Here is a 27,234-nt window from a genome sequence, read left to right on the forward strand (position 1 = left end):
CCTCCATTATAAAAATAAACACACAGCAGCAATGATTATTTAGCACAGTAGCAACCGAGACAGGAGTGCCACACGTTGTGGCGAGGCCGGGAGTGGCACGAGGTGTGCCACAGTGTGCTGGGGCTGCACTCTGTTAGCACAAAGTTGGCAGTGTGACGGTTAGCACCTGTCTCCCTGTCTGTTTTTCCAGCTCTCAATCTGTACAGAAGTGAGAATAATCCATCCTCCCCACATGACCAACAATTGGGCCATTTCGAGACCGCTATTGTCCTGGATTGTACCAGGTGATCAAAAAGTCAGTATAAATTTGAAAACTTAATAAACCACGAAATAATGTAGATAGAGAGGTAAAAATTGACACACACACTTGGAATGACATGGGGTTTTATTAGAACCACCTCATATTGCTAGACGTGTGAAAGATCTCTTGCGAGCGTCGTTTGGTGATGATCGAGTGCTCAGCCGCCACTTTCGTCGTGCTCGGTCTCCCAGGTCCCCAGACCTCAGTCCGTGCGATTATTGGCTTTGGGGTTACCTGAAGTCACAAGTGTATTGTGATCGACCGACATCTCTAGGGATGCTGAAAGACAACATCCGACACCAATGCCTCACCATAGCTCCGGACATGCTTTACAGTGCTGTTCACAACATTATTCCTCGACTACAGCTATTGTTGAGGAATGATGGTGGACATATTGAGCATTTCCTGTAAAGAACTTCATCTTTGCTTTGTCTTACTTTGTTATGCTAATTATTGCTATTCTGATCAGATGAAGTGCCGTCTGTTGGACATTTTTTGAACTTTCGTATGTTTTTGGTTCTAATAAAACCCCATGTCATTCCGAGCATTTGTGTCAATTTGTACCTCTCTATCTACATTATTCTGTGATTTATTCAGTTTTCAAATTTATACTGACTTTTCGCTCACCCTGTATGTTAAGGAAGTAATGCCCGCATTCCAATCTCCAAAGAACATAGACAAATTCCTAAAATTATTATAAAATATTCCCTCAGAAATACTACTGAGGTTTGAATGCTGCCAAATTTAAAGTTTTTTACACTAAAATGTTTGCCCAAAAATTGTAATTCTCACAGTAGTCTAAGACAAACAGAAGCATTTTTTCCTTCAAAGTAAAGACTTTTCAGGTAACAGTAATTCTCACGTGTTCAGTTGTTTTGAAGCAAAAATGGCTCTAAGCACTAAGGGACTTAACATCAGAGGTCGTCAGTGCCCTGGACTTAGAACAACTTAAACCTAACTAACTTAAGGACATCACACAGATCGGTGCCCGAGGCAGGATTTGAACCTGCGACTGTAGCAGCAGCGTGGTTCCGGACTGAAGCGGCTAGAACCGCTCGGCCACAGCGGCTGGCGTTTTGAAGCAGATCAGTTAGCCATCAACAGAAATTTCTGATAGAAACTTCCTTCCATCAGTTTACTCCGCGACTTATTTCAGTTCTCTGGAGCGCTACAGTACGAGATACACATTGACCGGTACCAGTACCTGTTACGAGTCACACAGGCGACGTGATTCTATAGCAGCTGCGCACCCAGTTTCTTCCACTCGAAACTCACCTCTCTCTTTCTCCAGTTCCTCCTCCTCTTTGCGCCTCTGAGCTTCTTGATACTTGATCCACTCGGCTCGATACTTCACCATGTCCAGTATCACGTTCATCGAGCTGCTCTCCTCCTTGAGCTTAAACATCAGCTCCTTCGGTGGGATCAGCACCTGCCAAACACACAGGCTGTTATAGGACACTATGTGAAAATCACAAACGCTCAAAAAATAAATGCGAGTACAATCAAGGAAAGAAATATGTTTTAAAAGTGTGGTGGTGTAAAAATGACACACGGAAACCAATCCATTTATCAAAAGAAGCTTTTTTGCACAAATACTTCTGTACCACGAGCCATTACTAGACCAATAAATGAGTAAAAAATTTTGTGTTGGACCTAGAATTTAGATACCGATGTTCGAACAACTGTGTTCGGAACGAGTATCTCTCCAACCGCAGAAACTCGAGACTCAGCTACTCTGACACTTAGAGGAATGGAGACAGCCCAGCACTGCCGACTATATTCCGGTATGAGAAATGTCGATGCTCCAGAAGGTTTGGAAACACACACACACATTCAACCACAGTTTTTATGGGAACCACCTACCTTGTAATGACTCTGTGGCATCTTAATTTTGCAACTGTGGCAAAGAGGATGATGTCGACACCACCATCTTTGGCAGTCCAAACATACACGACACTACAAGTCTGTGTTCAACACAGTAAGCATCACACCAACTTCTGAGCTGTAACCTATAATACCGACCGTCAGCTTCGAGCCGTGATGTAACACAATGGTGTCATGGTGGATGACATTGTACGTGTGTGGAGCTTTCAAAAATGTGCCCTTTTGTTAGGAGGTGATTGGGGGAGGGGGGCGAGGGGGGGGGGGGGGGAGGCGAGGGGAGGGGAGAAGGAGGAGTTGTGGCACTGGTAGTGTCAGTTCATGCCACGTTTGTCGAGGGCAATGTGATTTGTGCCAGTGAGGGCACATGCTGTACTGTATACACATGTGTTGTTAATAGTCGCTTTGTCCTCCGGACCGATTCTCTTAATATTTGTGATCATTCAGTGCCAGACTCCAAATGGAGCCACCAGCAAGATTCGATATTCGTGCATTGTGGTGACAGACAGAAAATTTGAACTCTTCTGTTAAATTTCTCCAGAAGTCAGGTGCCACTCACAAACGTCGGCTGTGTCACGTGTGTGGCGATAAATTGTCAGTTCCAAGTGATCAAAGCCCCTACCAGCCGTTGTCCCTGGTTGGCAAAACTGTTCCTCAGAATAAGGAAGAAACCTAAATTACGTATCAACAGTTAAGGACGATCGGATTGGCACGGGATATGTTATAATGATACAACAGCAGCATACTAATACTGGATTAAGATATAAGATTAATTGTAACTAAAGCCATTGTTAAGTTCACAAATGCATTCTTCTCAGACACACAGTACGAGACAGACACCCCTTCGTCTTTCAGATTACCCACAGTTACACCCAACAGAGTCTAAACAAATGAAATATTAACTGTCACACACCATTCCGATAATACGTGCCTAATAACGTGATCCATTTGAACTGCATTCTGATAGTGTGCAGTCAGCACCGCGCGAACACTGACTTATTTTTCATCGACATTCCACTCGTGCAATTCTTTTCTATAATCACTCGGAATAGAAAATGCACTTCCTAACCAATAACTCTATCTTTACATCTACATCATACTCTGCAAAGCACCTAATGGCATGTGACGGAGGGTACTTTCGGTACCATTATCTGTTCCCGCTAACCCTGTTCCACTCGTGAACAGAGTGTAGGAAGAATGATTGTCAGTAAGCCTCTGTATTGGCTATAATTTATCAAATAATCTGGTCAATGCACAAGACGTATGTGGCAGGGGGTGGGGGTAGTAATATGTTGTCCAACTCCTCCTGAAAAGCGCCGTCCCGAAATTTCAACAGTAAATCTCTCTGTGATGCACAACGCCTCTCTTGTAACGTCTGCCAGTGGAGTTTGTTCGGCACCTCCGTAACACTTTCTCGCTAGCTGAATGATCCCGTGATGAAATGTGCCACTCTTCGTCGGATCTTCTCTTTCTCCTACCTGATCTCAGACAGATGAACAATACTCAAGAATCGGGGTGAACGAGCACCTCATAAGCCAATTCTTTCGTGGACGAGTTACATTTCCTTAAAGAGTCTTCCGATGAATCTGAGTCTGGTATCTGCTTTTCCCACTATTTGTTTTATGTGGTCATTCCACTTAAGGTCACTCTTGATAATTATGCCTAGATATTTTACAGCAGACACTGTCTCCAGGTGTTTGTCATCAACAGCGTAACTGTACAGTAATTAATTTCTTTCCCTATGTGGTGTCACCGCCAGACACCACACTTGCTAGGTGGTAGCCTTTAAATCGGCCGCGGTCCGTTAGTATACGTCGGACCCGCGTGTCGCCACTGTCAGTGATTGCAGACCGAGCGCCACCACACGGCAGGTCTAGTCTAGAGAGACTCCCTAGCACTCGCCCCAGTTGTACAGCCGACTTTGCTAGCGATGGTTCACTGATAAATTATTGCTACGACCTAGCAAGGCGCCATTATCCTTTGCTATTTATCTTGTGATACATGTACCGTCAGACCGATGTTCACCAATTATGAATTAAAGTTAAGTATTTCAGTAGTTAGTTACGTTCTTTGCTACTATAAATTCCCTTACCTGTTCCAGACCTCACGCCAGCCTGCGTGAGCTTAAACGCGTGCCTTTCGGCTTCCTCTCCTAGTGGCTTGGCTGTCTTGCCAAGTCACAACACCCTACATATGCGGAATATGTTACATTTATCTACATTCAGGATCAACTGCCAGAGCCTGCACCAATCATCAATTCTCTACAGGTCTTTCTGCAAATTCTTACGATATCCTGGCATTGCTACTCTGGTATAGACAACTGCATCATCTGCAAATAGCCTTAAAGAGCATCCGACACTTTCTAATAGATCGTTTATATCTACTGGAAACAGCGACGGTCCTATCACACTTCCCTGTGGTACTCTGGATATTACCTTTACACCTGTCGATTTTGTCCTGTTAAGAGTGACATATCGAGTTCTATCTGCAAGAAATTCTTCAATCCAGTTGCAAGTCTGCTCAGATACTCTGTAAGTTAGAATTTTTTTTAACGGCAATGTGGGACGGCGTCAAATGCCATACTGAAATCGGGGAACACGGCATCAACCTGCATGCCATAGCCCACTGTGTTGTGGATCCTACGGAGGAACAGAGCTAGCTAAGTTTCGCAGGATCTCTGTCTGGAAATCCATGTCGATTTTTATAGAGGAGATGTTCATTTTTTAAAAAAGTCGTAATTCTTGATCATAAAACATATTCCATAATTCTACTACAGACTTACCTCAATGATATAGGTCAATAATTGCGTGGATCTGTCTTACAGCCTTTCTTAAAAACTGGAATGGCCTATGCTTTTTCAGCCATTAGCTACCTTTCATCACTCAAGCAATCTACGATAAATTACTGCTAGAAGGGGATCAAGTTCTTTCACATAATCTTATGGGTATCTCATCTGGTCCTAAAACTTTTCCACTAAGTGATTGTAGCTGCTTTTCAATTATGTGATTGATTATCTCAATATCTGCCATTTCGACATTCATATGACAATTGAAAGGAGAGACAGTGTTACGGTCTTCTGCGGTGAAACAGCTTTGGAAGATCAAATTCAGTATTTCGGCCTTCTCTCTGCTGCTACAAGGGTGACACGCTCGACCTCTACTGTGACCATTACCACTGACTTCTCCCCTGTGAATTTCAACAGCTGGGCAACAACAATAACACAATGCACTCAGCACTTCAAACTCAGTAATCTATACTCGTACGCATTCGCGATCAGTGTCAGTTCACAATTAATAATACAGAGTACCGAATCCCGGATCTCCCTCACAGTCGATCTCGCGACCGCCACACGAGCAGGTGTCACGATGATAATTCGCAGTGCTCAATCCGCCGGAGTATTCGATTCGAGATGTCGACATCCTATTTCTGCTACGAAGCTTCTGTCAGAGATAAGCTGTGCCCAAAATGGATATCAGCGAATACCTGTCACTCGCCGGGTTTCGTGATGTGTGTGGGGAATTTATTATACAAACGGCGGCACTCACATATCGGTAGTTTTGTTACGACAAGTGGTGGTAAGTACACTAGCGTACGTGCAATAACACCAGCTGGCCTCAAGTGTCGGCTTTTTCGGGTAAGCACCACTCGTGACGTACTCACTGCTCTGCCCCCTCCCGAGCTGTCACAGCGCACAATGCGTCAGCACATACCGTATCGCTGCCTGGCACTGCATACAGAGAGCACAGGAGTATGCATACCTATGCTGTACTATTGAGTAACTATGTGTTTAAGATGTGTACATTATGTAACTAATAGAGTGGAAGTATGGACTAAACACAATGAAGACTGTACAAGCATCGCATTCAATCCTGCTCTTCATAACAACCAGCACATAACAACCAGTAAAAGCATTTTCATAAATATGAAGCAGCTCAAAAGACCAAGAGTGAATAACTTCTTCAGAGAGTAAATATTTTTCCCTAATTCGTATAATATTCTTCGAATCGATAAATATCTGCTACTACACACTTTCTAAAGTAGTCTACGTTCTTTCTCCAGGTTCGAGCTATATCCGTACCAAATTTCAGCAAAACAGATATTTCACCCGTATCTCTAGCAAATTTCGTCCTGCAGTTTCGTTTTCACCTAGCTCAATGTTGATGACATCACATATCGTGAACAACGTGCTACACAATGATACAATTTTGGATGTACACACAGTGGAATATACGAGCACTGTCTGCAAAATGTGTCTAGAGTACAGTTAGTAGTAAAGATGTAACAAATTAAACCGTTACATCAGATGTAGCGGTTTTACTGCACGAATAGCAAAAATGTAGTAAGAGACAAACTTTTTTATTTTCTTTCACCATTTTGTTGTGGTTATCAGAAAGAAAAAGTTTTGTGAACGTTTGAAATTGTGTGTGAAGTTTATTACAAGTCACTAAGTGCTCTCATTCTAAAATACTGGACGAGTAAAATCTCGGTATTTGTGCGTCGTGGCATCCACTTCTTCTGCAGCTCCACTGCCACCCCTTTGATAGGCATATGGTTCCTACCCTAAGGTTCTTACAATACCGTACGTGATGTGTGTACCAAGTTTGATAGAGTGGTTTTGGAGGAAGTGTGTGGCATGTATGCACACAAGCATACATTTTTATAATATGTATAATTTTTTTTAGTCTCCTGATTTTGATGAAATCAAGCCTATACTGTGCCCCAAGCTGTGCTCATGTTACCTGTGAAAACTCCATGAAAATTCATCTAGCACTTTTGGAGAAACATGTTTAAACACAAAAACAGACAGACACAACAGTTTTGCATTCTTATAATTAGTGTACACAGGAGTTCTTTAGGTGGACATCAAGTAGTGGCTGAAATTGATGAGTCATGAGGGGTGGGAAGGATTGTGGATAGGGCAGTCCTCGTTTTAGGGTACAGCAAGAGGTAGTCTAAACCTTGGAGGAAAGTGAGATTCAGTTGCTCCAGTCCTGGGTGGTACTGAGTCACGTGAGGGACATTGCTATGTGGCCAGATAGTGGGACTTTGGGAGGTGGTGGGTGACGAGAGAAAGAAGGCACGAGAGTCTATTTCTGTATGAGGTTGGGAGTGTAATTACGGTCCGTGAGAGCCTCGGTGTATTTTGAGATGGACTACTCGTCACTACAAATGTGATGGCCACAGATAGCTGGGCTGTGTGGAATAAGTGGCAGCTTTCGAAGTGGACGTACTGCCAGCGCCCGCCTGCGACTTGACATCTCCACTGTATGGCAAGTAGCAATCTATCCTTCTCATAACATTGTCATTGTTAAATTGTCTTATTCCATTATGTTTTATTTTGTTGTATTTTTTATCCTTATGTTTTCTCTATTTTTGAGTCTTTACCTCTATTTCATACATGGCGTGTATCTGTAAATCTCAATATTTTGTTTTGTTAGGATGACTTATCATACAAATAGTGTTGCCTTTAGTTGGAATTGTGTGCAATACTTAATTTTTTTTTAATTTTTTAATATTACTGTCAGATTTATTTATTTAATGTAACCGAAGTGTATGATACCAAGTATCATTAGTTGCTGTGGTTTTTGCATTCTGTATTGGTATTGTGGATTTCAGTTGAGCTATATACAAAAGCAAAACATCTTCCATACAGAAAGACACCAATCAATTTCTAATTACTGTCTTGGAGAATTTGTAATTATTTTCACGGAGCCTCAGCTTCACTAAACTAACATTCGTGCACCACAACTTACAGTTTTATAATATTCTTTCATAATGATCAGGAGCATCTGTTTTGTTTTAGGGCCCAAAAACAACTAGGGTCATATGTGACCAAGTCAGAACTGTAGAACACGAAGACAAAAAAGGAGTTCAAAACGACTACACACTGAGCCCAATCATTGGAAGGAAAAACAGCTAAAAACAGGGGCTTGGAGATAGGTCAATAAAATACGCCATACACAAATGGAGGTCCCGAACTAAAGATTAAATGTCCTTCGACATACTGTTACGACGGATAAAAAGTAAAACCAGTCGACAGCCTGCGCGTCATTCGCTAAAACGGCCAATTAACTGAGAAGACAAACACAAATGAGAAAGTAAGTGATTACAAAAAGAGCATTCTGTCAGGTTGAGGGCACTGAGCACAACATGGTGGGAGAGCACCACATGACAAATGGTGATGGCTAAAAAGACAGTGCCCAACACGCACCCTAGCTAAAATGATCTCCTCACAGCCAGAGTGTTGAGAGGAGGTCGTCCAAGCTGCTGGGAGAGGCTTAACAACTCAGAGCTTGTTCCCACGAAGGGAGGACCAGAAATGATGCCAAAGTGACACCACCTGCTGAGAGGCGGCAACACAGAGACCGTCGGAGGGAACGGAAGAACTAGTGGGCCGAGGTACGAGACTGGAGCCTTGGAAGCAAAGTCAGTGGGCTCGTTTCCCATCCATCAGATCGACATGACTGTGAACCCACATAAACACCACACTGGCTCCAGTGAGCAAAGAACAGCTTTCCTGGACCCACTGCACTTAGGGATGGATGGTGTACAGCCCAGAGAGGCTCTGAAGGGCACTGACGGAGTCGGAGCAGATGACACAATTAAAAAGCCTGATAGAGGACGAAGAGCTCTGCTGTAAATACTCAGCAGTGCTCCAGAAGCTGATGACAAAAATCGTCGGTGTCAATGAAAAAGGTACGACACCACTGTCAGTCCTAGAGTCATCAGTGTACACATAGATCCTATCGTGAAGTTCCGTGAGAACGTCAAGAAACTTACGGTGATAGAGTGAGGCTGGAATGGTGTCCTTAGGAAGCGAACGAAGACCAAGGCACACACACAGGCCGCCACACGAAGCTAAGGTGGTGATGGGTTCACACCCGTCAAGAAACTGTACACTAGCCCGGTTGAGAGTCTGTAAGCAGAAGGTGCCGAACTACTGCTGTCATAACACCGTGACTTTCTCCTCAGTAGACACGCATACCATTTGCCTGCCATGCCTGGCCACCCACCCCATGCCTCCATCCATCCTATGCCTCCACCTCTGATCGCCAGTATGGGGTTTGCCCCTCTTCTCTGTGACCTCCTGGAGGTCACTTAACTCGTGTGTTAAGCTGCCGGACCAAGAGCCGAAAGCAAACTTCAGGAGGTAACAGAGAAGAGGGGCAAGCCCCATACTGGCGATCAGAGGTGGAGGCATAGGATGGTTGGAGGCATGGGATGGGTGGCCAGGCACAGTAGACAAATGGCATGTGTATCTACTGAGGAGAAAGTCACGGAATTTCAACCAGTTTGCCACCATAGAGAAAACTGTTTGGCCTAGAAATAATGAATTGGATGCTTATCTGACACCCACTGAAGGTGCCTCGTAATTACGGTGAAAAGCATCTGGGTGCACAAGATAAAAAGTTAATAAATAAAATAAAAAATTTAAAAAATAAGCAATGAAAAACCCTAAATGACAGCATCTATACGGCGTTTTCTTTTAAACCACTGTAATTTGTATACAATTGTTGCGAAAATGGCCAGTGCAAGACAGTTGAAACATTCTTATAATTTGCTAGTAGCTCATCATGATACATACTCACTTCCACAACTAACTTTCTATTTACCATAAGATAATTTTTCAATGTTCATGCAAACTGTAAGTAACTCACATTAGTGATTCAGAATAATTACCTTTGTGTACTGTTCCAGCAGCTTTGTGAAATACTGAAAGAGTGAGTGTTGTGGCCGCAAAAAGTCGAACTGGTAGTTACGCTGTTCACGGTTCATCAGGTTTGTGAGGAACTGCCGACCATTACGGGCTACAAATTGGGCCGTCAGCTTGACGATGTCACTGCAAACATTGGCAAAAATTGAAGAGATTCACCAAGAGAGTATAAAAGTGAGATCTTTACTGCTCAAACAGGACATATAAATAGCTGACAATTTAATATCTCTGACTGCACAATCTGTCAACTTCGTGTACATGATTTATGCTATATTCAAGAAAATTTTTGGGAAACACTTAAGTAAATACATCCAAATTGTGGTCCTACAGGAATGAAAACACATTATAATACTCACAGGTCCAGGGCTGAAATTGATGGTGGGTCTGCAATGAATTCAAATTCTGGTGGTGGATCCTTAGGAATAAAGGGCTGCTCAGAAATTTGCTTCAGGATTTCCTGCTGTTTCTGCTGCTGCGACGGAGCTAGGGCGGATGCCTTCGGAGCAGTAGGGGGGCCGCTCGGCTCTTGACCTGCTCACATCACACACAGACGGTTAAATACCTTGCTCACTTGTGATCCCACAGTACCGAACTTAAGACGTGAAGAAATGTAGAATTTTTTTGAAAAATGAATTAAATGCAACATCAAATATGGTAAATAACAATTGATTTGTCACTCCAATGTCTAATATTTTGAGTGCAGTACTAAATCATGTTCAAAGAAGAAAAAAATGTATTTCAGCTTCAGTAAAAAATAAAAATGTTAGCAAATAGGCGAGGAAAAATAAAACACCAAAGATTTCAGTGAATGTTTCGATGCTGTCTGTTGGGGCAACAGGCCAAGTAAAATAAGAACTTGTATATAAAACTTCAAATAGTTACGCATTTCCCACCTCCACATAACGGTACGGTGGTGTGCGAGAAAGAAGACGGCAGAAGGACGGGGTGTATTTAGTGGTGACGCCAGCGTGCTCTCCGCATGTCCCACGCCACACTCTCCAGCTGTCGCCTAGCCCAGTAACTGACAACTTCTGTTTCCCGCTAGGTAAATTTATACGCTCAGAAAACAATCACAGTCATTTCTCAATGTGCTACTCATTGGGTCCGTTTTACAGTACCTGTAATAACCACTACAGTGGCTAGGATGCCAATTACTTTTTCTCGGCTGAACATCTCGAGTCCGGCTTTCTACCGGTTCGAAGCGGCCTGCTGTAAGTTTGTCTCCCGTGCCGAAGTCTTCATCCTAGAGTGGCACTTCCATACACATCTTTGATTATTTGTCAAATGTATTCCTTCCAGTACTGTGGAAGCTATTACCTGACGGTTTAACGTGTCTTATCATTCTGTTCTCCTCTGCGTCAGTGTTTCCCACACGCTTCTTACTTTTCCAATTCCCAACAGAACCACCTCATTTTTTTTATCTTTCCAGTTAAATTATTTTTAAGATCCTTATAGGGCACAAACATCTCAAAAGATTCGATTCTCTTCTTTTCCAGTTTTTGCAGAATCCATAATTTGCTTCCACGCAATGCTGTGCTCCAAACGAAGTTACAGAAATTTCATCCTCTAATTAAGGCCTATGTTTGATACTAGTCTGTCACTGTGCTAGTCTGCTTTGTAAGTCTTCTTACTTCATCAACATTGTATTATTTTGCTTCCCAAGTAGTAGAATTCCTTCGCTTCATTTTCTTTGCAGTCAACAATTCTGAAGTTAAGTTTATTGCTAATTTCACTTCTGCTACTCGTCAATACTTTTGTCTTTCTTCGAGTTACCTCCGATCCATATTCTGTACTCGTCAGAATGTTCGATCGAAAGGTCCAGTTATTCTACTTCAGTTTTATTGAGAATAGCATCATCATCAGTAAATTTTATTGCCGATATCCTTTCAACTCTGATTTTAATCCCACTCTCAAACCTAACCTTTATTTTCACCGTCGCTTCTTCGAAGTATAGATTGAGCAGTGGTGACAGAAAACTGCATCCCGGTCTTACGACCTCATTAATCGGAGCACTTTGGTCTCGGTCTTCCATTCTTATTGTTCCCTCTCCATTTTTATACACACTGTATATTTCCCATCTTCCTCTATAGCTTATTCGTATGTTTCTCAGAATTTCAAACATCTCGCACCATTTTACACTGTCGAATCCTATTTATAGGTCGAAACATCCTAGGAATGTATCTCGATTGTTCTAGAGTCTTCCTTTTGTTATAAGCGAATTGTCAGAACTGCCTCTCTGGTGCCTTTACCTTTCCAGACACCAGACTGATCTTTGTCTAACAAACCTTCAATTTTATTTTCCATTCTCTGCATGTTACCCATGTCAGTACCTATGATGCCAAAGTTATTCATCTGAAAGTGCAACACTTCAATTATTTATCTCGCCTCCCTAATCTAATACTGCCTCCACTACGTCTCACTTATCCACTCACATTTCTCCCTCAGTCACGTCGTCAGACAGGTTCTCCCCTTGTCGATGCTTTCTATGTGCTCCTTCCATTTACCCACTCTCATCTCAGCACTTAACATTGGAAATCCCAATCGCACTCTTAATGTTGACATCCTCACTTTTAATTTCGCTCAAAATTGTTTTGACTTTGTTATTGGCTGTACCTTCTAAGTCATCTCTGTTTCGATTTCTCCTTCCTATAATCGTTTCGCCTCGACTTCTGCATATCTTCCTGCCTCGTTTTGCCGAGGAATATTATATTCACACATTGGATGTTAGTTTTAATGATAGCTAAATTTGAAGTTCTAAAAATGATGACAATTTTGACAAAAATATTACCATAAAATATTTAATGAACTTGTATTGCCACAGGTTATTCACAATAACCAACCACACATTTGTGGGACAGTTTGACTTTTTGACCCAGCAGCCCCAATGTGAAGTGACAACCACACTGTACATGTGAGTTATAAAACTAATTTCAAATTATCATGAATGATGTGCTGAACAACAAAGTTTGTTCTTTCAAAAGCTGCAAATCTGTTGTTACAATTGCTTTCAAAATAATAATAATAATAATAATAATAATAACAATAATAATAATAATAATAATAATAATAACAACAACACAGACAGGAGAATATCAAGCAGGATACAAATTAAGAATATCATGTGCTGAGCAGATTCTCAATTTAAAGGCTAATAACGAGTCAGCTGCAGATACCCAATGACATGGTGCTTTGTTCCAGTTTATAAATAAATCATTGCAATTTAAGCTGTGCTGTTAGTTTCCTGTATAACCACATCCTCGAAAATCTAATAACCAGCATCTTCTGTGCAGAGCGAAATTGTATACAGAGATTACCATTAGCTACTCCACACTAACAGGATATCCGAATAAATCACGGAATACATTATCTAAAAAGTTTTTGCTAATCTGAACCCTAATAGCACACCACAAACTACACGCAATATAAATTTTACATTCCTATGAGACAAAGAAAACATCAGCAAACTTTATGTACAAAATGAAATAAATCAAAAACGATATCACTGAATATCAGCATCTCTTATCATCACAACATAAACAAAATATAAGCTAACTTTATTAACAAACTGAAAGAAATTATACACAATGTACTGATTGGCTATCATCATCTGAATCACAATTGGCCACCTTCATTTCACCCATTACCAACACCTACACATCGCAAGAAAACCACTGATGTCGCAAGTGCACTTTAACCAAAACATAATACATTAAAGTTTCCAAAACTCTTGTGATTTTTGCCACATTTTGAATTTGTAAAATGGACACATTTCAAGAACTATTTGACTTACACACCTGAAATTTGCACCATTTTATTCAGTTTTTTAACAATTTGTGCTATTTTACCATATTAATAAAATGCTAAATATCACCCAACCAAAATAATTCTAAATAAGTAATATTTCAAAATGTCAGTCACACACTATCCGTTAATGAGTGTCTACCATATTTCTAGCCAAACTGGAAGAAGTTATGTAGTGAACCCCTCTTGCAGTTTTCGTACATTATATACAATGTACCTAATATTCATCACAATACTTGTTGGAGACCTGTCCATTCCCTAATACACGTTTTCTGAATTTACTTTGCCATTTTTGTTTTTGTTATGAGAAATGCGTTAAATGGCATTTAAGCATGGCATAAATGTAAACACATTACAAATTGCAGGTAAATCTCTCAATCACTCATAACCAAATTATCATCTTTTGGCCTAACCTACATCCCAGTCCTCTTTATGGATCAGCCATTCACCACAACCGTAATTTCAGGGGCGGGGGTTTTAATATCACAATGCAGCCAAATTTCTTAATGGTACTCCTATGGAAATAATTTTATTTTACTACAATCTGCTTTGTCCACTGTGTACAACTACATATGGTTTACAGACTGGTTCATAAAAGAAGTCGTCCGCACACTAGACTCGCATTTGGGAGGAAGACTGTTCAAATCTGCGTCCAACCATCTCAATTTAGGTTTTCCGTGATTTCCCTAAATCCGAGATGGTTCCTACGACCGACACGGCCACTTTCCTGCCCCATCCAAATCTTAACATTAGCTTATGCTCTGCCTCTAATGATCTCTAACCGATAAGATGTTAAACCCTAACCAGGATATGAAATTACTGTACACTAACTAACCAAAGTAATAAACTACTTCCCAATTGGAAAACAATTTATTACTTCAGCAACGGCCCAGCAGAACAACATAAAAATCAGAAAAAAACTTTCTAGCATGTACCACAGTGCATAAGATTTAGAAGGAACTGAGGCAGAATAGAATTTTTGTGCTGCTTACACAGGCAAAGAGTGTGTGTCGAGGCACAGTAAAAAAGTTCAAAATCATAGCTAGTTTGCAAGATCCTACAAATAACCAAGTACTAACACACTTCCAATAGGTTACCTTGGGTACAGCAAATATCCCAACAGCCATTTTTTTTTTCTATGTGACAAATAATGAGCATTTGGCAGAAGAAAGGAACGTGACAAACAAATTTATGAAGCCATAGCAGTCGCAGGGACTCTGCACCAAGGTCTAATGGACTATCGATCACAAATTGTCCAAACAGGTGAAGACGTCAATCGTTTTGGTAGCACTCGCACCAAACAGAAGCGAGAAATGCCAGGGAAGGGAGCCATTCTCCACAATTCCAACAAATTGCATACGTAACAACTTGTACATCGCTACACTGCTGCCGTCACTACGACGACACACATCGCGCATTTTCAGTAGCGTGCTCTGGGAGGCCACCAGAGGTCGCCGATGCTGAACAATGGTAAAACAAAATTGACCATTTATTCATTTCAGTCGCAATGTCCAAAAACAAGCCTTTACGAAAAGGTGACTAGTGGCCGCACCGTACTACTTATGAAGCTGTAATTTGGCAGTGCTTCATGTGAGGTCTGTACGTACATCCTGCAAAAATTTCATCGAAATTGGAGATGGTCGAGTGGGGACCCTTAGGCCACTTGACTTGGAATGACCCCTTCGGATTTGTAGTCTAGCACTTTATCACTGAGCCTCCAGACATTTTATGAACATCTAAATCCTTAAAGTCAGAAATGACATTTTTTGTAAACTTTGGCCTTGGTCTTAGTAATAAATGCAACTAAAATAATTAACTCACAACACCAAGACTAATAATTCCTTCTCCATTGTACTGTAATTAATTTCAGCCTTCTTTAATTGACAACAGATGTCACTGATTGGTTTCTCTTTGCCTGCATGTTCCTGACTTAAACTGCATCCTACAGTGACTTTGATTGCATCACACATTATAAAAGGTTTTTAAAAAATTAGGGAGAACTTCTGAAACACCTTTGACCCGTTACATTGCAGGCACTGTAGCCCATTGGAAAGTTACTCCTTTTTTAAACAATTCTGTGAATTGTTTAGTTATTATAGCATAATCCTTGATGAAAATACTGATATTTTGCAAGGCCCTGGAAACACTGTAATTCCACGGAAATTGCGACAGCTTCTGTTAATCACTGATCTGGTTTCGTCCCAGCTGAACTGATAATATGACTTAAGTACTGCAAAATAACATTTGTCCAACTTTGAATTCAAATGCGCTCTTTGTAATTGCAACAACACACTTCTTCACCATCTGGCATATTCCTGAATTGTTCTGGAGAATACAATATCGTCACCTAAACAAACCAAGCATGTAGTTGTCTTAAAACCTATTAATGACAAGCCTGCAAATTGGAGAGCCATCAAAATAGGAGATGGCTGAGTGGTGAGCTTGTCTAAATTTAGGCCACTTGACATGGAATGACCCAAAGGTCTTGGGTTTGATCCCTAGTCAATTCTAGGATCCCTGTCACGCATCACTACTCCCACCTCTTATAATGTTCGTTGATGTGAAAAAATGATGAGTTGCACCATGGTTCAAAATTCACATTTAACTGGTTTGCCTTTTGAACAGATTGTAGGATTTGTTGCTTGTGCTTATGGCAGTAGATGATGGACCTCTTGTGTGCTACCAAGAACAGAAAAAGAAGAAAATATTTTATTTATACATCTTTGTGGACGAGCTCCTCCTTTTTCAAATGCATACAAATTGACTGTCCAAAAATATTTCATACTTTCATTTTAATTGATTCAACTGTTCCCTCTGGTTAAATATTGTATTGTTGTTGTTGTTGTTGTTGTCTTCAGTCCTGAGACTGGTTTGATGCAGCTCTCCATGCTGCTATCCTGTGCAAGCTGCTTCATCTCCCAGCACATACTGCAGCCTACTTCCTTATGAACCTGCTTAGTGTATTAATCTCTTGGTCTCCCTCTACGATTTTTACCCTTCACGCTGCCCTTCAATGCTAAATTTGTGATCCCTTGATGCCTCAGGACATGTCCTACCAACCGGTCCCTTCTTCTTGTCAAGTTGTGCCACAAACTCCTTTTCTCCCCAATTCTATTCAGTACCTCCTCACTAGTTGTGTGATCTACCCATCTAATCTTCAGCATTCTTCTGTAGCACCACATTTCGAAAGCTTCTATTCTCTTCTTGTCCAAACTATTTATCATCCCTGTTTCACTTCCATACATGGCTACACTCCATACAATTACTTTCAGAAACGACTTCCTGTATACTGTATTAATTAAATGACAGATTCAGTTTTGTTTCCAAACCACAATTTTGTGAATATATATAATAGAGGGAAACATTCCACGTGGGAAAAATATATCTAAAAACAAAGATGATGTGACTTACCGAACGAAAGCACTGGCAGGTCGATAGACACACAAACAAACACAAACATACACACAAAATTCTAGCTTTCGCAACAAACGGTTGCTTCGTCAGGAAAGAGGGAAGGAGAGGGAAAGACGAAAGGAAGTGGGTTTTAAGGGAGAGGGTAAGGAGTCATTCCAATCCTGGGAGCGGGAAGACTTACCTTAGGGGGAAAAAAAGGACGGGTATACACTCGCGCACACGCACACATATCCATCCACACATATACAGACACAAGCAGACATATTTAAAGACAAAGAGTTTGGGCAGAGATGTCAGTCGAGGCGGAAGTGCAGAGGCAAAGATGTTGTTGAATGACAGGTGAGGTATGAGTGGCGGCAACTTGAAATTAGCGGAGATTGAGACCTGGTGGGTAACGGGAAGAGAGGATATATTGAAGAGCAAGTTCCCATCTCCAGAGTTTGGATAGGTTGGTGTTGGTGGGAAGTATCCAGATAACCCGGACGGTGTAACACTGTGCCAAGATGTGCTGGCCGTGCACCAAGGCATGTTTAGCCACAGGGTGATCCTCATTACCAACAAACACTGTCTGCCTGTGTCCATTCATGCGAATGGACAGTTTGTTGCTGGTCATTCCCACATAGAATACATCACAGTGTAGGCAGGTCAGTTGGTAAATCACATGGGTGCTTTCACACGTGGCTCTGCCTTTGATCGTGTACACCTTCCAGGTTACAGGACTGGAGTAGGTGGTGGTGGTGGGAGGGTGCATGGGACAGGTTTTACACCGGGGGCGGTTACAAGGATAGGAGCCAGAGGGTAGGGAAGGTGGTTTGGAGATTTCATAGGGATGAACTAACAGGTTACGAAGGTTAGGTGGACGGCGGAAAGACACTCTTGGAGGAGTGGGGAGGATTTCATGAAGGATGGATCTCATTTCAGGGCAGGATTTGAGGAAGTCGTATCCCTGCTGGAGAGCCACATTCAGAGTCTGGTCCAGTCCCGGAAAGTATCCTGTCACAAGTGGGGCACTTTTGTGGTGGTTCTGTGGGAGGTTCTGGGTTTGAGGGGATGAGGAAGTGGATCTGGTTATTTGCTTCTGTACCAGGTCGGGAGGGTAGTTACGGGATGCGAAAGCTGTTGTCAGGTTGTTGGTGTAATGGTTCAGGGATTCCAGACTGGAGCAGATTCGTTTGCCACGAAGACCTAGGCTGTAGGGAAGGGACCGTTTGATGTGGAATGGGTGGCAGCTGTCATAATGCAGGTACTGTTGCTTGTTTGTGGGTTTGATGTGGACGGACGTGTGAAGCTGGCCATTGGACAGATGGAGGTCAACGTCAAGGAAAGTGGTGTGGGATTTGGAGTAGGACCAGGTGAATCTGATGGAACCAAAGGAGTTGAGGTTGGAGAGGAAATTCTGGAGTTCTTCTTCACTGTGAGTCCAGATCATGAAGATGTCATCAATAAATCTGTACCAAACTTTGGGTTGGCAGGCCTCGGTAACCAAGAAGGCTTCCTCTAGGCGACCCATGAATAGGTTGGCGTACGAGGGGGCCATCCTGGTACCCATGGCTGTTCCCTTTAATTGTTGGTATGTCTGGCCTTCAAAAGTGAAGAAGTTGTGGGTCAGGATGAGGAAAGAGGTTTTAGGTGGCAGGTGATCGGCGTGAAAGGAAATGCTCCAGCGCAGCGAGGCCCTGGACGTGCGGAATATTTGTGTATAAGGAAGTGGCATCGATGGTTACAAGGATGGTTTCCGGGGGTAACAGATTGGGTAACGATTCCAGGCGTTCGAGAAAGTGGTTGGTGTCTTTGATGAAGGATGGGAGACTGCATGTAATGGGTTGAAGGTGTTGATCTACGTAGGCAGAGATACGTTCTGTGGGGGCTTGGTAACCAGCTACAATGGGGCGGCCAGGATGATTGGGTTTGTGAATTTCAGGAAGAAGGTAGAAGATAGGGATGCGGGGTGTCAGGAGGTTGATGGAGTCAGGTGAAAGGTTTTGCAGGGGGCCTAAGGTTCTGAGGATTCCTTGAAGTTCCGTTTGGACATCGGGAATGGGATTACCTTGGCAAACTTTGTATGTGGTGTTGTCTGAAAGCTGACGCAGTCCCTCAGCCACATACTCCCGACGATCAAGTACCACGGTCGTCGAACCCTTGTCTGCCGGAAGAATGACGATGGATCGGTCAGCCCTCAGATCACGGATAGCCTGCGCTTCAGCAGTGGTGATGTTGGGAGTAGGATTAAGGTTTTTTAAGAAGGATTGAGATGCAAGGCTGGAAGTCAGAAATTTCTGGAAGATTTGGAGAGGGTGATTTTGAGGAAGAGGAGGTCGGTCCCGCTGCGACGGAGGACGGAGCTGTTCCAGGCAGGGTTCAATTTGGATGGTGTCCTGGGGAGTTGGATCATTGGGAGTAGGATTAGGATCATTTTTCTTCGTGGTAAAGTGATATTTCCAGCAGAGAGTACGAGAGTAGGACAGTAAATCTTTGACGAGGGCTGTTTGGTTGAATCTGGGAGTGGGGCTGAAGGTGAGGCCTTTGGATAGGACAGAGGTTTCGGATTGGGAGAGAGGTTTGGAGGAAAGGTTAACTACTGAATTAGGGTGTTGTGGTACCAGATTGTGTTGATTGGAATTTTGAGGTTTTGGAGGGAGTGGAGCTGGAAGTGGGAGATTGAGTAGATGGGAGAGACTGGGTTTGTGTGCAATGAGAGGAGGTTGAGGTTTGCTGGAAAGGTTGTGAAGGGTGAGTGAGTTGCCTTTCCGGAGGTGGGAAACCAGGAGATTGGATAGTTTCTTGAGGTGGAGGGTGGCATGCTGTTCTAATTTGCAGTTGGCCTGTAGGAGGATGCTCTGAACAGCCGGTGTGGATGTGGGAGAGGAAAGATTATGGACTTTTATTAAGGATAGGAGTTGACGGGTGTGTTCAAACCCTCCCGACCCGGTACAGAAGCAAATAACCAGAGCCACTTCCTCATCCCCTCAAACCCAGAACCTCCCACAGAACCACCACAAAAGTGCCCCACTTGTGACAGGATACTTTCTGGGACTGGACCAGACTCTGAATGTGGCACTCCAGCAGGGATACGACTTCCTCAAATCCTGCCCTGAAATGAGATCCATCCTTCATGAAATCCTCCCCACTCCTCCAAGAGTGTCTTTCCGCCGTCCACCTAACCTTCGTAACCTGTTAGTTCATCCCTATGAAATCCCCAAACCACCTTCCCTACCCTCTGGCTCCTATCCTTGTAACCGCCCCCGGTGTAAAACCTGTCCCATGCACCCTCCCACCACCACCTACTCCAGTTCTGTAACCTGGAAGGTGTACACGATCAAAGGCAGAGCCACGTGTGAAAGCACCCACGTGATTTACCAACTGACCTGCCTACACTGTGATGCATTCTATGTGGGAATGACCAGCAACAAACTGTCCATTCGCATGAATGGACACAGGCAGACAGTGTTTGTTGGTAATGAGGATCACCCTGTGGCTAAACATGCCTTTGTGCACGGCCAGCACATCTTGGCACAGTGTTACACCGTCCGGGTTATCTGGATACTTCCCACCAACACCAACCTATCCGAACTCCGGAGATGGGAACCTGCTCTTCAATATATCCTCTCTTCCCGTTACCCACCAGGTCTCAATCTCCGCTAATTTCAAGTTGCCACCACTCATACCTCACCTGTCATTCAACAACATCTTTGCCTCTGCACTTCCGCCTCGACTGACATCTCTGCCCAAACTCTTTGTCTTTAAATATGTCTGCTTGTGTCTGTATATGTGTGGATGGATATGTGTGTGTGTGCGCGCGAGTGTATACCCGTCCTTTTTTCCCCCTAAGGTAAGTCTTTCCGCTCCCGGGATTGGAATGACTCCTTACCCTCTTCCTTAAACCCACTTCCTTTCGTCTTTCCCTCTCCTTCCCTCTTTCCTGATGAGGCAACAGTTTGTTGCAAAAGCCTGAATTTTGTGTGCATGTTTGTGTGTCTTTCGACCTGCCAGCGCTTTCGTTTGGTAAGTCACATCATCTTTGTTTTTTGATAAATTTTTCCCATGTGGATTCTTTCCCTCTATCTCATATATATATATACACACACACACACACACACACACACACACACACACACACACAAAGATGATGTGACTTACCAAATGAAAGAACTGGCAGGTCGACACACACACAAACACAAACATACACACAAAATTCAAGCTTTCGCAACAAACTGTTGCCTCATCAGGAAAGAGGGAAGGAGAGGGAAAGACGAAAGGATGTGGGTTTTAAGGGAGAGGGTAAGGAGTCATTCCAATCCCGGGAGTGGAAAGACTTACCTTAGGGGGGAAAAAGGACGGGTATACACTCGCGCACACACACACACATATCCATCCATCTGTCGACCTGCCAGCACTTTCATTTGGTAAGTCACATCATCTTTGTTTTTAGATATATTTTTCCTACGTGGAATGTTTCCCTCTATTTTTTATATATATATGTGTGTGTGTGTGTGTGTGTTTGTTTGTTTGTGTGTGTGTGTGTGTGTGTGTGTGTGTGTGTGTGTGTGTGTTTTTTTTCTTCTCCCTTTTCAGCTCCTGGTAGCACATAAACCTGAAGTTTGTGAAACATTCACAACTTGTACACAACACCACCACAAGTGCCACTGCAAGAACACCGGGACTGTCAGCTGAAGATGTGTAAAACCTCAAATATTATGTTGGAAATGAATGTGTTGTAATACAAAGAAGAATAAGTCGTGTGAATTAATATATTAACAACGTAGAAAAAGATACATTACAACTCATTGTAAAGACGACACATTATGCTGCAGATACGTACAATTGGAGAAAAAAAAAAAAAAACTTCAACATATGCTTTTGGCCACAGCCTTTGTCAGAAATAGAGGAATACACACCATTCATTCCCACATGCAAGAACACCTCATGCACACGTGACCATCAAATCTGGCCTGAGCTGCCGGAGTTGGCAGTCACGTGTGCGTGAGATGTGCTTCCTCGTGTGAATGAAGTTTGTGTGTTTTTCTCTCTGTTTTTTAGAAGGCTGTGACCAAAAGGTTATGGATACGTGTCTTAATTGTGCCTATCTGCAACTTAGGCATGCTGTCTTTACAGAAGTAGCAATCTATCTTTTCCTGATTTGTGGCTGTTGGTACCTGGAGGTTCCACTGTTTCATTCAATATGTATTGCGATATATAACTTTAGACACTAATAAAACTAAAAATGGATCACCATAAAGTTTCTCTAGTAGTAGATAAGTAGAAAGTTTCTCATTACAAGGCGGTCAAATAACACAAATCTTAAATAGAAGCAGCTTCACCAATATTTAAGTAACATAAATTAATATTGGTGTATCTGTAAAATAAAGGCAATGGCCTTGCCGCAGTGGCTACACCGGTTCCCGTGAGAACACCGAAGTTAAGCGCTGTCGGGCGTGGCAGGCACTTGGATAGGTAACCATTCAGCCGCCATGCGCTGTTGCCATTTTTCGGGGTGCACTTAGCCTCGTGATGCCAATTAAGGAGCTACTCGACCGAATAGAAGTGGCTCCGGTCAAAGAAAGCCATCATAACGACCGGGAGAGCGGTGTGCTGACCACACGCCCCTCCCATCCGCATCCTCATCTGAGGATGACACGGCAGTCGGATGGTCCGGATGGGCCACTTGTGGCCTGAAGACGGAGTGCATGTAAAATAAAAGTTCAGTTAAGTAAATTATATGTAGACTTTATTATTAACTGCGTGTTACTATGATGTTGTTGTAGTTGTTGTGGTCTTCAGTCCAGAGCGTGGTTTGATGCAGCTCTCCATGCTACTCTACACTGTGCAGGCTGCTTCATCTCCCAGTACCTACTGCAGCCTACATCCTTCTGAATCTGCTTAGTGTATTCATCTCTTGGTCTCCCTCTACGATTTTTACCCTCCACGCTGCACTCCAATACTAAATTTGTGATCCCTTGATGCCTCAGAACATGTCCTACCAACCGGTCACTTCTTCTTGCCAAGTTGTGCCACAAACTCCACTTCTCCCCACTTTTATTTAATACCTCCTCATTAGTTATGTGATCTACCCATCTAATCTTCAGCATTCTTCTGTAGCACCACATTTCGAAAGCTTCTATTCTCTTTTTGTCCAAACTATTTATCGTCCATACTTTCAAAAACGACTTCCTGACACTTAAATCTATACTCGATGTTAACAAATTTCTCTTCTTCAGAAACACTTTCCTTGCCATTGCCAATCTACATTTTATATCGTCTCTACTTCGACCATCATCAGTTATTTTGCTCCAAAAATAGCAAAACTCCATTACTACTTTAAGTGTCTCATTTCCTAATCTAATTCTGGCAGCATCACATGATTTAATTTGACTACATTCTATTATCCTCGTTTTGCTTTTATTGATGTTCATCTTATATCATCCTTTCAAGACACTGTCCATTCCGTTAAACTATGATGTACATTAAAATATTCTGATACGATACACTATACATTGTTTTTGAAACCTGTATTAAAATATTTTCACAGTTTTGCTGGGAAAACCAGATATGAATATAAAATTTAAATTATAGCCTACCATACCACAATCTAATAAATACCTGCTTCCTAAATCAAATATAACAATGATTTGACAATGTTATTTGCTTTTCATAACAACCTAGGAACACATTCAAAGAAACTACACACTGGACGCTGAATAACCAACAAAATGAAATTCATTTTGATGTGTTCCCACTGGAATACCAAATACTAACACAGCGTCTTATAGAACAATGAATAATTCCGATTTCTGAAAATAAAAAAATAAAAAAAAAAATGTTCGAGAAAATTCTGCATTTTATGAAGAGTCATGTAGCATTTTAGCAGCTTCAAAAGAAACTGAATAAAACAATACAAATTTTAAGCCTGAAAGTCAAATACTTAAAGGAGTGATGCGTATGTTTTAGGGTTTCAAAACGTGTCAAAAATCTCACAATTTTACGAAAAAAGTTAGTTTAGGGTTTTTCCATGTAGAAAACTACTGTGAGTGCAGAAATTTTATCAATCTGCGTTGCCATGTAACAGACTAGCAGTTAAATTTCACATGGACTGACTTCAATACTTAAGCAACATTAATTTACAAATTAATGTTTCCATAGTGACTTACCTCTACCTTCTCTGAAATCTTTGACCTTATGCTGGTAGTATGCATGATATGGATCTCCAAAGTTTAGAAAATTAAACTTGGGGTTTCCAATCTCATTTTGCCTAATCCTAGCTTCGAATTCTGGTCCGTTTCTGGCAACAAAGCTAGCAGTTTTGTCAACAATATCTGGAAAATAATATTAAGGAAAACTCGAACATGAATCATTATTCCAAAAATCTGTAACAAAACGATCAATTTCCGCCATGAAAGGATACTTCTCACCTCTGGAGGTGGATAAATAATCCCAACGATTGGTTGTGTTGATGGAGTTGTATCAGTTTCTTGTTGCACCTCCGGGGCCGGTGGCGGCGGTGGAGGTGGCGGAGGGGGGGCTAACACGTCTATCGACGGCATTTTTCAGATTTAACTATAACTACTTCACTTTTTCATACACACGTCGCATCCAGTCTACACAAAACAACACACTAACACGGTGAGCCAAAGAGTGCGCACCTACATAGATTTGCTTAATCTTAGGCCGGAGGTACACAATATATTTGCTTTGTACTCTACCACCCTAGATATTGGTGATCAATTACTTCTCCTGTATACTTATAGAAAGTAAATAAAATATTTTCTTCAGATATTGTAAGAAATGTTATTTGTTTCTAAGTCATAGATGCTATTGCGCTGCAGCAGCTGTTGACGTTTAGTTGTTTGTACCTTTGCCTTAGCGCTGCAAGGCGAGTGCCGAGTAGCAAACTGTGCATGTTTATTTACGAAGGCATTTAAATGATATCCAGGTTATACGGCGCAGATTCAGATAATGCCTCTTTAAAGCGAAAGAGGCAAATTGACACACTGAAAATCTTCAACGCTAAGTAAGTTCTCACTTTATTTTAAAGAATTCACAACAAACATTAAGTTCATTACAGAGAAAACTGCAACGTATTCAGCTGATTGCACGTACTATAGTGTTAGTTTCTTTCTGGGTGTCTGACATTTCAGCCTTGCGAAACGTCATCCAATGAAGAGAGAACGATTTACGGTAGTTACTAATGAAATACTTTAATCTGAATCTGTTGTAACACCATCATCTCTGTCAGTCACTGTGGCTCGATTTGTGATTTGTTTCGTAGCTAATAGTACATATTCTCTCTCACTTGTCAGTGTATACACATTTGTTATATTTTTTAATATTGACCTAATTAAGTAAAGACTTCAGCATTCATCCATCATTTTGCTTGCCTTGCGAATTCGGTGACAGCAGAGGACACGAACCGTACCATGCTCTTGACATTGCCTTGCGAATTCGGTGACAGCAGAGGACACGAGCTTTACCATGCTCTTGACATCTTCATAATATGTAACTGTTCGAAGGATCTAAAAGAATTGGACATTTTTAGTAACATGTGATTTACTCGTTGATGCAATTTCTCGTCCCGCAATAATAAAGCTTGCATTTAGATCCAATGATGCACACTAATTTTCGGCATTTCCTTAAAGTTACAGAGAGAACTTAGGAGTTACTTGTTCAGTTAGTACTGACAGCCCAAGTATTGATGAAAGATTCCAGACAATGTAGGATGACGTTTAATATTAAGTGCTCTTTGTAATTCACCCATACATGACACCTCGTATTTGTTTGCAAGGAAAGCAGAACTGAGTGGATTTACAACAGAAATCCCTAGATGTAAGCTACAGTGTAAACATCTGTAAGAAACCACAAGACAGAGTACTACCATCTAGGCCATTGCATATTGTGGCGAAGGCTACATAGATCCTTTCAAATCAAGCTTAAAGACATGTGCTTGAGAATCGTGCTGCTGCACAATAGTAAGTATTTGGGCAAATGGCATTTAATATGAAAAGGGAGAACTGTGTGGAACCTTCATTACTTGTCTCTAGAACTAAGTGCTACATATTTCTGGAGAATGTATGAAAATAATGGTAGACCTTCACAAACATGTTTTAATCATTGGAATTACGAGTTGGAATCCAAAATTTTCAGGGCTGGTGCTGCCATCTGGAAAGTAGGAGTAGTAGATCTTTGCACCGCCAGGTGGCGAGAGCTGCATATCAGAAGAGTCAGTGTGCGGAGTGGCATTGAGTTGGGAAGACGTTTTGCGTGTCCACAGTTATTTTCATACTAGTATTGGTTAAAAATAATCTTGGTTGCAATTTTATTTTTTTATTTTTCAACAATGCCTTTTGCCTTATTTAGGCATCTTCAGGTTATCTTTCCTTGATCGACGTGAGAGGCAGCAAGATCAGCATAACTACCTGAGCCCCCATCTTACTCTGTTACTCACTCCTGTGAACGGGAACGCGTTATGCAGATCTTACTGCCTCTCGCGTCCATTTGGAAAAGATAACCTGAAGATGCCTAAATAAGGCGAAACTTCTTGTTGAAAAATAAAAAACTAAACTTGCAACCGATACTGTTTTTAACCAGTACCTTAAGCACTGGTTTGCTGTATGCCACGTATGGATTGGAAGAATTTCTATTTCCATACTACTATGTATTTGGTGTGTTGTGATTTTACGATGCATCCGCAAGCAGAACTGCGCGTGTGTATCAAATTTTGTGCGAATCTCGGGAAAAGTGCTACGGAGACCCTTTCAGTGATTCAAGAAGTGTTTTGGGGACAGAGCTTGAGCAGTATGCATGCATTTGAGTGGCATGCTCGGTTCATGGCCGGCTGTACAGATGTCGAAGATGATGCTCACGCTGGAAGTCCTGTGAGCCGCACAATGCCAGACATTGTTGCCAAACATCAACAATTGGTTCGTGCGGATCGGCGTCGAACCATTCGAGACCTTGCGGATGAAGTGGGTATTGGTTATGGGACATGTCAACAAATGTTGACTGATGAACTGGGCAGGCATCGTGTCGCTAGAAAACTTATGCCAAGGATCTTGAATGCTGAACAGAAGGCACAGCATGTTGCAGTGTGCACGGACCTTCGTCAGACTGCATCTGATGATCCAACCTTCTT

At 42.0% G+C, this 27,234-nt stretch overlaps 2 protein-coding genes across 3 annotated transcripts in view; one reads left to right on the top strand and one right to left on the bottom strand.

Moving 5' to 3' along the window:
- The window catches only part of LOC124719103 (splicing factor 3A subunit 1), an 86,764-nt gene extending 62,029 nt beyond the window's left edge, over positions 1 to 24,735 (bottom strand). For both annotated transcript variants that reach the window (XM_047244796.1, XM_047244795.1), the window contains exons 1-5: positions 24,511 to 24,735; positions 24,257 to 24,421; positions 10,253 to 10,427; positions 9,863 to 10,022; positions 1,577 to 1,730 (exon numbers count right to left, since the gene is read on the bottom strand). In XM_047244796.1, coding sequence (XP_047100752.1) covers positions 1,577 to 1,730; positions 9,863 to 10,022; positions 10,253 to 10,427; positions 24,257 to 24,421; positions 24,511 to 24,649 — 793 coding nt within the window. In that variant the 5' untranslated portion in view covers positions 24,650 to 24,735. The remainder of the gene's footprint in view (positions 1 to 1,576; positions 1,731 to 9,862; positions 10,023 to 10,252; positions 10,428 to 24,256; positions 24,422 to 24,510) is intronic.
- Positions 24,736 to 24,963: 228 nt separating this feature from the next.
- The window catches only part of LOC124719104 (vacuolar protein sorting-associated protein 37A), a 70,151-nt gene continuing 67,880 nt past the window's right edge, over positions 24,964 to 27,234 (top strand). The window contains exon 1 of the mRNA XM_047244797.1: positions 24,964 to 25,116. Coding sequence (XP_047100753.1) covers positions 25,028 to 25,116 — 89 coding nt within the window. The 5' untranslated portion in view covers positions 24,964 to 25,027. The remainder of the gene's footprint in view (positions 25,117 to 27,234) is intronic.

This window comes from Schistocerca piceifrons, chromosome 10 (assembly GCF_021461385.2).
Source record: "Schistocerca piceifrons isolate TAMUIC-IGC-003096 chromosome 10, iqSchPice1.1, whole genome shotgun sequence".
Lineage (NCBI taxonomy): Eukaryota > Metazoa > Arthropoda > Insecta > Orthoptera > Acrididae > Schistocerca > Schistocerca piceifrons.